This window comes from Momordica charantia (genome assembly GCF_013281855.1).
Source record: "Momordica charantia cultivar OHB3-1 chromosome 6 unlocalized genomic scaffold, Mcharantia_2.0 BLBB01000006.1, whole genome shotgun sequence".
NCBI lineage: Eukaryota > Viridiplantae > Streptophyta > Magnoliopsida > Cucurbitales > Cucurbitaceae > Momordica > Momordica charantia.
The window spans coordinates 33,380,242-33,391,416 of NW_028275164.1; the positions used below are offsets into that span (position 1 = coordinate 33,380,242).

The window sequence follows — 11,175 nt, forward strand, 5'->3', positions numbered from 1 at the left end:
ATAAGGGGATTGATGCGAATTCTATGTACTACATGTGTGAAAAGCATATAGAAACTACATATCACTTGTTGTTTAAGTGCAAAAGGGCAAAAGAAAGTGTGGGAAATTCTTTTACCTCAAGTTATTTTCTCCTTGAGATTTTCGCCACTCGGTTCAAGAGATTGTTACATATGATGGACTTATTATCTGCAAAAGAATTTGACCTTGTTTGTGTTATTGCTTTGACGATTTGAAATGATCAAAACACGATTCGAGTCAACAATCAAATTTATTGTGTCAATAGCAAAAGCGAATGGATTATAACTTACGTGAAAGAGAGATAAATGCATGTTTTGTTGTCCAGTTGGGTAATTGCTCTTTACAGCCACATCACAACAATAGGGGCAAGGATTTTGAAATCACGTGGCATACTCCAACAGCGGGTAGATCAAGTTTTAATGCATACGCTACTTGCAAGAGCTCAATCATCAGAATAAGCAGTGGAGTGGTTGATAAAAATGATAATGGTCAGATTATCGCTGCAATGTCCCAGAGTGTCGAAATGTACCACGATCCATTGAGAGTTGAATCTCCCGCCTTTCTTGAAGGCCTTCGAATAGCTGTTAGATTAAACCTTTGGTTGGTGTAATTTGAGTCAAACTCTCTTCAACTGGTTAATCAAATCAACGAAGTTACTGAATTTTGTTTTGATTTTGGGTAGATGACATCTGAAATTTAGCCAAGAGCTTTACCAACATTCAGTTTGTTCATACCGGTGGATTTTCAAATAAGACTGTATACAAAGCAGTTTCTTTCACATTTTCATCTAATTTGTGTTCGGTGTGGCTATCTAATTTTCTTGTTTGGCTCATTCATGTAGTCTGAGATATGTTATCTTCAGGACTTTGATGAGCTTAAATGAATACTTTTTTTTTATAAAGAAGAAAGAAAAAATAAAGTGATTTACTTTTTAGTTCGCACAAACATGAGAAAGAGAGTAATTTTGACATTAACCAAAGTGATTTTTTGCGGTGTAAAAATAACTCCCAGCACGCCTTGAACAATTATTTGCGAGGAAAATATGGGTGGGAAGAAAGGTTATCTACATGGGTTACATATTGTCTCACAGCTGCACTGCAGACGTTCCAGTATCCCGCCCTCTACCCTGTTCTTTTTTGTTTCTCGGAGAATGGCCGTTCCTGTCTTTAATCTCGCTCCTGATCTCAAAGTTTCAAGGCTCTGCTTCGGTTCGACCTGGGTTCCTTTCGAATATATCTCTCGCTTCCTAATTTCCGATCCCCTAGTTGGCAATGCCCTAAATATTAATCTTCACCTTTCACAGGTACCATGACTTTCGGCGAGCAGAACTCTCTATTTCAGTCATTTCGCCTCCTTGACCAAGCTTTCGATGCCGGCATCAACTTCTTCGATTCTGCCGAAATGTGTTTTCGCCCCTCCCTCTTCTTCTAGTCCATGCTATTCATTACTAAATTTACTATAGAATTACGCTGAGTTTTGGCTTGTTCGTTTTCTTACGTACTCCATGCGCGTTCAATGCACAGGTACCCAGTGCCTCAACGTGCTGAGACTCAGGGGAGGAGCGAGGAATACCTTGGCCGTTGGATCAGAAACCGGAAGATTGCTCGGGACCGTGTAGTTATAGCTACGAAGGTTTGTCTCATCATGTCGTCCGATGTGTGTACGCGCTTTTTTTTTTTTTGTTTTGTTCTTCCGGATCGCTATATTTTTACTATTTGGTCAATACCACTTAGGCAATTGAGAATTTTGTCCGTTCGCTTCATGATTGGCAGAAAAATTCCACCATTCTTGAGATTAATTTTGGATTTAGCTTCATAACCATCGTTTGGTCAATGTAAATGCATAGAGTTAGTTAGATATTGACCTTTTACCTTACCTGGTGTGTTGTTTCTTTTTCAGTTTTTTTTTTTTTTTTGGATAAGTAACGATTTCTTTGTTAGTTTTGCTGTTAATATACTACTAATTACGTTGAGAATTAATGTAGCTGATGTGAGCGGAGTTGGTTAGAACTTAGAAGTAGTTCAGCTCGAGCTATTTCTAAAGGATAGGTACCTTCTGTATATATACAGTTTGACTGACAATTACTGTAGAAGGTGGTATTCTCATTATTTTGGTTTTCTCTCCGAGTCAAGAAATTTTGAACTCTATTAGTCAACTTTCCTCGTGGATTTAGCTTCTCAGGAATGCTATAGGCCTACGGAAATTTGTAAGATAGCACAGGTTACAAGATGTCAAGAACAGTTACTTTGAAGTTAAGATTTTAGAGTGCAAATTGACACACCTTCTATTACCATACATCAGTCCCGAAGCTCGAGTTTTATTTTAAAAAGATTCGGTAATCAATGTCATGCATATTCTGTATTAATCGAATTAAAAAATCCTTGTGTTTTATCTTCTTTAGCCCGGCAGTGATCCTTATAGTTATAGTTATAGATATTTTTGTTCCTGCTTCATATGATTCTTATGGATCAAGAATGCCCTGTATCGTACATGGCTGCAATTTCTAAATGAAGGAAAGCCACTGTCATGAGTCTGAGTTTGGTCTATGTGATCACTATGGCACATTTGTTTTTCATGGAATAACGTTCTGGCACGAGGAGTTGGAAAATTTTAGTATTTTCCATTTTTTTTAGCTTATGAGAACTTAGTTAGTTCTGTTAGTCAATCTTTGGATTTATTATAGTATAGGTTTCTGTTTCAAAGTTGGACTTGTCCCAATTTTTTTTTTGTCATAGTATCAAATTAAATAAATAAGTTTTTCCTTTGATATAGTGTCTATTTGTTTACGCTTCCGCATTATTATTAGAATGATCGTGTTAGAAAATACGGGTTGTTACAATATAAGTATGTAATAAAAGGTATTTATTTTCTAAATAAATCAATGCGGTTAGGATTATTCAGTCTCTAGCTTTTCAAGCTACAAATCACATTATTATTTTTCTTCTTTGATTGGGTTTCTTTGGTTTTATGAATGGACAACAGACTTTTGCCTTTCTAACTTAAAATTGAGTGTTTCTTGAACTCGTATGCTGAGAAAATTTTGATACAATCATTCAGGTTGCTGGACCATCTGGGGAAATGACTTGGATACGAGGCGGACCAAAGTGTTTGGATGCTAAAAATATTATAGAAGCAATCGATGTTAGGTCAACAATGTCAAATCTCATATTTTCACTATAGAAATACCATTTTAGTTCTTGAGGTTTCACAAATAGTTCTTTTTGATTTCTTAGTTTTAAAATATGATAATTTAACCCTTGTGATGTTAAAATGGTCATGCTATTCTGCTACTTACGGCAATGGAAATATGAAGTGAGTTTTTTTAATTTTTTTATAATATTTTTGTGCAAATATGGCAATATTTAATACAATTTACAACTTTGTTTTCGGTTGATGGTGACCAAAAATAAAAAATCCAAGATGCCCTTGATTGTTGTGTATTGTGATCAGGGTTATTAGTATCTTTGATATTAGTGCGAGATTTTGCTAGTTTTTAGGTTACATCAAAACTCGTTGTCAAATAGAATTCTGCGAGGGAATCAAAATGTTGTGTCCTCTTGGGATCCTATAATTGAGAAGTTTAAATACAAGCTCAAATAAGTGGAGGTGTCTTTGTTATCCAAGGGAAGGAGACTTATGGAGCTGGACTGCCTTCACTGAAAAAATAGCATCTTTTAGATTAGGAGTGGGCAATGATAGACTTAGGTGGGTCATTGATTCCACAGGCAGATTCTCCCCCAAATCCTCCTTTCTCCATTTCACTAGATCTAATAACAGATTGAAGTTCCTCTGGTGTACAAAATCTGGACGTTTTAGGTTCCATAACAAGTTAAATTTTTTATGTGGTCTCTTTGATATGGAAGCATCAACGCGACATGTAAATTACTGAGAAATTTGCTTCTTGGATGTTCTCCCCCTTGGTTTGCAGCCTTTGCCTGAACGCTGAGGAGTCATTAGATGACCTTTTTCTCCACTGTGAGTTTGCTGCAAATGGATAGCATCGGTTGTTCAAGGAGTATGTTCGACATCCCAATTTGTCTTCCAAATTGGATTGAGGACTCGGTTGTTGAATGCTCTGCTTGCTTTTAGTTTTAAGAACAAAGCCAAGGTCCTGTGGAATTGTGCAGTTAGGGTTTCTTGTAGCTTCTTTGCAAAGAGAGTAACCATAGAGGCCAACATGAGGTTAGCTCAGCGGTGTCTCTGACCAAGAGGGCATGGGTTCGAATCCTCCCACCCCGCTTGTTGTACTGAGGAGAAACCATAGAGTTTTTGGAGATAGTGGCAGTACCGAGGAGATTTTATGGAGTAATGTACCATATAACTTTTCGTGGTGGTTTTCAGACTACAAGGAATTCTTTTGTAATTATAACCTCATGATTTTGTATGATTAGAATTTGGAAGGCTCTTTTGTAGTTTGGCTTGGGAAGGGATTTCCTCTTCTTGAGCCCTTATATTGTCCTTCCTTCTTTTGATAATAGTTTCTCATCAAAACCTTTAAAAAAAAAAAGTTTCTCATAAAAAAAAGGGAAAAAAACTAGGATAAAGAAAAACTGTTTCAACGCCTCTATTCCAATACGTTGAAGTCAAAGAGCTTATTTAATGTAGTAACCTCTTGTTGCTTACCATCAATAAAACCCCATGGCTAATTATCACATTGTCTTTAATGAAGAAAATATGGTGTTGGCTATAAGGAATTAGATTGAGTATCTTGTTGGAAGGAATCATGAAAAGATTGACGGTCAGAAGAAAGAGAGAATGTCTCACATAGAGAGGTCAAATAAGTCATACCCTCAAGATTGTCACTTGGAGAGATAAGTTTAGCTCTTTAACATGTTTATGAAGGCCTTTGTCTTATTAAGGAAAGAGGGTTTGATTGAAACAAAATTGTTGGTGAGGGGGTAGAATGATTGTTGAGAAGTGATTTCTTCCATTTGGTAGAGAAGTGATTGTTAAATGACTTGAGAGAGCCAATGGAATAGATCATGTGCACAATCCTTGCACCATAGAGTTTGAAATAACGGTGGGTTATTTTTTGTGAGTAATACAAGTCCCAGGTTTCTTATAAAAAAAAATAACTGTTGGTTATTTACCATTCAAGAACTTGGTTCAGCTTCAAGGATGGTGTTGGGAAGATACTGAGTTAGTCTAAGTTTATTATTACTTTATTACTTATCAATACTCAGAAACTCCAATTTGACCTGAAACTCATTTTTGTTTTTTGAGTTTTTTAGAATCCAAATTATGAGACTGGCACTGACACTCTTTCTGACCTCCCCATATGATGACTTTCCTTTGTCCAAGGACTTCTTTCCATGGATTCCCTTTGTCTAACTCCCCTCCATTTGATAACTCCCCCTCTATCCAACAAATTCTTTTCATTCTACTCTCCACCATTTGACGCCCCTCTAGCTTTGGAGGGCTCACCTCCTACCTAGGAGATAATACCAATAATCAACTTGCATCGAGAAATGATACGGGGAAGGGAAGGTGAAGGGGGGTGATTGGGGAAGGGGAATAAGAAACAGAAATTAGGTTGGGTTTCAATTTTTTACCACATCAATAAAAAATTATAATTTTTAATAAAAATATATTGCTATATCAACACACAAATAATTAAATCAATTAAATATGTCATGTCATTTTTTATCACCGGAGCCTACCAAAAACTAAAGAAAGACTACTTTGAAGTATTTTGAAAATTATGGGGTCAAAATTGTAAGATTTTGAAGCTTGGATATCAGGATAATTAATTGTAAAACCTCATAGATAAAGAATGTATTTGTTCCCGGATATTCATATCTTTCAAGGCATAATACGCTTTATTAAAATTCTCTTGGAACAATAAAGTATAAATTCTATCTAACCTATGTGAGGAAAACAAATCATCCTCTTCTGATGTGCTGATATCTAATCTATGCAGCTTAAAGCGGATGCAAACGGATTTCATTGATATTTACCAAATCCATTGGCCTGATCGGTTTGTATGTACTAACTTAATCTATGGAATATTATGGAAGTTAGTATTTATATCGTTTTTTTTTCTTTTCAATGAATATTGGCCAGATACCATGTTGCTGCTTTATTATATTATTTTTGTTTGAGTTGTGAGTGAGAACAAAATAGTTATTTCTGTATGTATGCCTTTAAAGGTATGTTCCAATGTTTGGACAAACAGAATATAATCCATCCTGGCAGTACTCTTCAGTTTCTTTAGAAGAACAACTTTATGCACTCAACAAAGCTGCTGATGCTGGTAAGGTAGGCAATAATAGTATCATCTTTCTTTTTCTCTCTCTCTCTCTCTATATCTGACAAAATAACATATTTTCAAGAAAGTTGGAATTTCTTGTGTTTTTAGATCAGATACATTGGCCTCAGCAATGAAACACCGTATGGTGTTATGAAATTTGCACATATTGGTGAAAGATATACCCACCTTCCAAAAGTTGTATCATTGCAGGTGCTTGAGCTCAATTTTGTGCTTTCGAGTCTATTTTATTGTATATGTTTCTAATGAACGGACATTTCTATTTTGAAGAACTCGTACAATTTGCTCTGTCGAAGTTTTGATTCTGGCCTGGCTGAATGTTGTCATCACGAGAGGTAATCAATTCTTTGAATGATCAGTGGCATCCATTTCTTTGAGTGAGTACATCCATTTCTTTGAGTGAGTACGCTGATCTCATTATGGAACTCTACCTGTAGGTTTTGGTTTTTCTAAACTTTCAATTGCTAAATTGTGGGTAAATTTATGGATGTAAGTTGTAGCCTTAGTAGTCTGAAAAAGTTGGTGAATCACTGGTTGTTATGTACAGTTGTTTAGCATCCAAGTGAAATGCTCTTTTTGAACTGGTATGGCTTTAGAATCACCGAGGCAAGGGGTTTTGTATGTATGAGTAAAACTAGTATTGGTGTCACTCAACAAAAGCTCTGTTAAGTCCAGATGGTCAATTTTTCTTGTTAAATTCTAATTATATTTATGAAATTCTTTACTAACCTAAGAAAATAGACTTAAATAGTATGATGAATATCTCTAACCCCATAACAATGTGGAAGCTCAACGATAGATTTTATAATCAAAGATTAAAGATGTCATTGTGGCGGTTCCTTTAGAACCGAATGCATCGGGTAGCATAGGATCGTTGTTTGCAAATATGGGCCACACTATTTTGACTAGGTCTCATCTAATGGACCTGAGGTTTACGTAAAAAGCCATGGAAAGCTACCTCCTTTGCTTTCTCTTTTCTCTCCCCATTTTTGAAATGCTCTATTGGGGATGACTTTGATACTTCTTGATATGTGTATCCAAACTATGTTCACAGTGAAGAGTTGCATCCCTTCGAGCTTGAAAAGGCATCTTGTCCTCCAAGAAGCTTAATGTATCTAAAAATCCAGATTCATTCTCATCCTAATATGTCATGTATCTTTTATATATATTTGCATTTAATACGGTTCATGTATGGATTTGAGAGGGTGTAGGCTGAATTTAGACTACTTAGGCCAAGAGTTGTGTCTTTTAATTGTGTCTTTTGAATTACTATAAATAGGGATGTATGCTCTTGAAGAACAACATTTTTTATGAATGAAATTTAGATTGAGTTTAGTCTTTCTCAAGCTTCAAGCTTCCTCTTTTTTTTTTTTTTTTTTTTTTTTTTTTTTTTTTTTTTGTATTCTTGTGTTTTAGAATACATGTTTAGAACTTTCAATCTAGTTTGATCCATTAGGTTATGGAGAGTTCGAAATCTTGAAGTTCTTCGTGATCATTAATCATCTTTCCAAGCATAAATCTGTTTAGCTTTCTCGGGGTTGATTTATCATCTTGTTATTGGGGTTTTCTTATTATTGTTGTGGGTGTTCACCTTGACTAAGGGAGTTCTCAAGCATAATTGAGGTAGTTCTTTTATCATCTACTTTTGGGAGGTTTGTTGGGTGGGAGATAAACCCTTTGTCTTTTATATCCTCAATTATACCACCTATCAAATATGAGATTGCATTTAGTTGCCTCATTTTTGTCGCCTTTGAGTAGTTCCTTTTCCATTTCCTCGATGCTTTGTTGTCCTTTGACGGACAGAGAAGTATTGGAGGCTTCAAACTTGCTTACGTTGCTTAGGGTATCTTTCTTTAGGGAGGAAGGACATTCTGGTTTGGACCTATAGTCAATCGGTGGTTTTCTCTTCCATCTTTATATCGTTCCCTTGCTCCCCCTAGATGCCCCTTTGTTTACCTCGCTTTGGAAGGTTAAGATTCCGAAGAAGATCAAATTCTTTTCTTGGCATGTCTTGCATGGGAGGGTTAGTGCCTTGGATTTCATTTAGAGGTGCTCTTCCCTTTTATTGGGGCTGCAGTGGTGTATTCTAGGCAAATGTGTTTCAGAGTTCGGAGGACCATATTTTTTGGAGATGTTAGTTTGCTCAGTCGATTTGTTCATAGTCTCTGGGCGAGCCTTGTACATTCTTTCATTTTTCTCAATGAAAGTTTGGAACCTCTTTTTGTACATTGACCTCCTTTTGTTGGGTTTTTCCCCCTTCTTGTACCTTCTTTTATTTTCTGAATGAAAGTTCGGTTGCTTATAAAAGAAAAAGATGTCATTGAGGGACAACGAAATCCTCTCTCTCTCTCTAAAAAGAAGAGTCTGGAAATTGCTATTGAACTTCAATATCTGTACCGTTATATTTACCTGGTTACTCACCAAATGAAGTGTTAATGAATCATTGCATGATTTTAACTGTTTTTTCCTTTAAGTGATTATGTCATATGGTTGATTCCTCAAATGTTAATTATTGTCATTTGACGGATTATTCAACCTTTTTCAGAATCAGTTTATTAGCATACAGTCCCCTGGCAATGGGCATACTTTCTGGGAAGTACTTTTCTCCTGAAGGCGGTCCTGGAGATGCTCGGCTTAATCTTTATAAAGGTTCCTATAAAATGCTTCCTCATATTTTTCTTTTTCTGATCTTAAATGGGAAGGAAACTGTTACAAATTAGATTTGGACTTCAACTTTCTTATGTAAACTGAGCTGTTATTTTCAATCCAGGGAAATATTTAGAAGGGGAATCTAGGTACAACCTAACCAATAACGTCATTAGAACAGCTACCATGGTATGCAAATTCTGAGTATTATTATTATTAATTTTTTTTTGGTACATGAAAACTCAAAGATAACGGATTGATGAATTGTGAAGCTTTTGCATTTTGGAGTGTTGAAGAAGAGTATGTGGGGTTAAAAAGCTTGTAGCATGATTGGGCGGGGGAGGTGGTTACTTTTCCAGTTGATTTTCCGATAGCGTTGTTTCATTGTCACCACTTACTTCAGATCTTAATGGAATTTGACGTGAATGCTTCAAAGTATGTGGACTATTTCACTTGGTGCTTTCACTTACTATTCTCTGTTGCCTAATGTTTGTAGGAATATGTTAAGGTTGCTAAGAAATATGGCCTTCATCCAGTCTCTCTAGCAATTGGTTTGTTCTCCTTTTCTTTCCTCTGTATGTTGTTTCTTCGGGTGTTTGGGACATTTTATGTAAAGTAGGTTGTACGCCTTGACAAATGTGTTCTGAATTGCAGCAGAACAGACTTAATCTATTATGAGTTTTTGTACTATATTTAATGAACTTTGTGAGAAGAATTTGCCAAATTATCTTTTGAGATAGAGCAGAATTGGAAATCATTGTTCTTGGAGTGTGAACCCAAAATTTACATTGAGAAATACCAAAAAGAAAAAAAAGATGAAAAAGCTGGCCGTAGCTTTTATTTGAATTAAATTGTGGGATACCGAAATTTCAACTTTCAACTGGAAAAAGTCTAGCTAATGTAGCTAAGGAGTAGTTGACACGTGTCTTTGATCAAGAGGTCATAAATTTGAATTTCCCTACTCCCACTTGTACTAAAAAAACAGGAAAAGTCCATTGCTAGGTTAGCTTATTGTTTATTTATGCTGGAGCATAAATAATTGATAGCTTGACTTGTTTTGTTAGCCTTCAATGTTACGAATCAGAAATGACCTTTGGTATTTGGAAATGATTCATGACAAATGATTTTTGGTTTCTCATCTGCACTACCGATATTTAATGGGTCAAATTCCCATTTTTGATTTTATTTAAGATCATCTAGTTGCCTCCCAATGACACTTGCATCTTTGAGATATATGAGCTGATCCATCTGACTAACCATCATTCTAAAAGGTTTACACCTTTTTGAATGGACTGAAGTTAAAATAAATTATATTCCCTTAACATCTTTTGCAGAGGACTTGTTACACCCTGGATTATGGTTCGTCTATGTTGTTGCAGCTGGTCAATAGTTTTACAAGTGTTTTGTCTTTTGACATTTCTTATGTTTCTATATTTGCCGAGCAATATCTTATTTTCGGGGTTTGGCAGCATTTGTTCTCAGGCATCCCCTTGTAGCAAGTGTTGTTTTTGGAGTTACCAAGTCATGGCAGCTCTTGGATATTCTCAATGCAGTTAAGGTTGAGCTCACACCTGAACTAGTTTCTGAAATAGACAAAATTCATTCAAGGTTTCCCAATCCATGTCCCTGATTGGAAATTTATGCTGTAAAAAGTTTGCTCTCGTTAAATAACGAGTGAAACAATAAGGGAGGTTCCTCTCTGTCTCGTGACAGATGTATTTTCTGTATCGTTTTCTATGTTCCGTTATATTTGGTCTGTTTTGTAACGCTATTGACTTGTGACCAAAAGTCACCAACCCTAGACAACTTTTGTGTCAAATTTCTTCAATTAAGTTTAATTAAAGCTTTTGAATATATTCTTAATATTCTGGTAATGCGACAACTTTTAAACTCTTAGTCTTTGGGTTAAAGATATAATATAGTTAGTGATGCTGGCAAACGTTTGTAAGAAAATTACCGTTTCCATAAAATTCAACGACATTGTTAGGTATAGTAAATATAACAGCTACCGTTCTTTTGAATGATCGTACATTTCATGATCTAATTTCTTCTCGAATGCCTCTCAGAATTTTTATTGGATTTGAAATTGATCTATAGTGTATCTGAGCATGGGAGATCAAGGGGAACATAGTCGCACAATATTGTTGAAGAGGAAATAATAGCACACGAGAGTTCCAAGGGGAAAATTTTTTGGTCCACCACAATACCTCTCGAGTCTCGCCTTCCTTGTCAACTAATCTGCA

General features: G+C 35.7%; 1 protein-coding gene across 6 annotated transcripts; it reads left to right on the forward strand.

Moving 5' to 3' along the window:
* The first annotated feature begins 1,054 nt into the window (after positions 1–1,054).
* On the forward strand, positions 1,055–10,795 carry LOC111022719 (uncharacterized). 6 transcript variants are annotated; one of them, XR_015791875.1, is made up of 13 exons: positions 1,055–1,226; positions 1,322–1,421; positions 1,542–1,650; positions 3,076–3,164; positions 5,939–5,995; positions 6,168–6,276; positions 6,377–6,478; positions 6,557–6,621; positions 8,832–8,935; positions 9,057–9,121; positions 9,205–9,275; positions 9,429–9,483; positions 10,402–10,472. XR_015791875.1 is itself a non-coding variant. In XM_022299946.2 (12 exons), exons 1-11 carry the CDS (start codon positions 1,061–1,063, stop codon positions 9,244–9,246), a joined length of 1,008 nt encoding a protein of 335 aa, XP_022155638.2. In that variant the 5' UTR covers positions 1,055–1,060; the 3' UTR covers positions 9,247–9,275; positions 9,429–9,656. The 6 variants fall into 6 exon arrangements, 3 of the variants coding, with proteins under 3 accessions (XP_022155638.2, XP_022155636.2, XP_022155634.2); XR_002603013.2 differs by lacking the exon at positions 9,429–9,483 and having other exon boundaries at positions 9,205–9,367; positions 10,402–10,542; XR_002603011.2 differs by having other exon boundaries at positions 9,205–9,483; positions 10,402–10,495.
* The last annotated feature ends 380 nt before the right edge of the window (positions 10,796–11,175 follow it).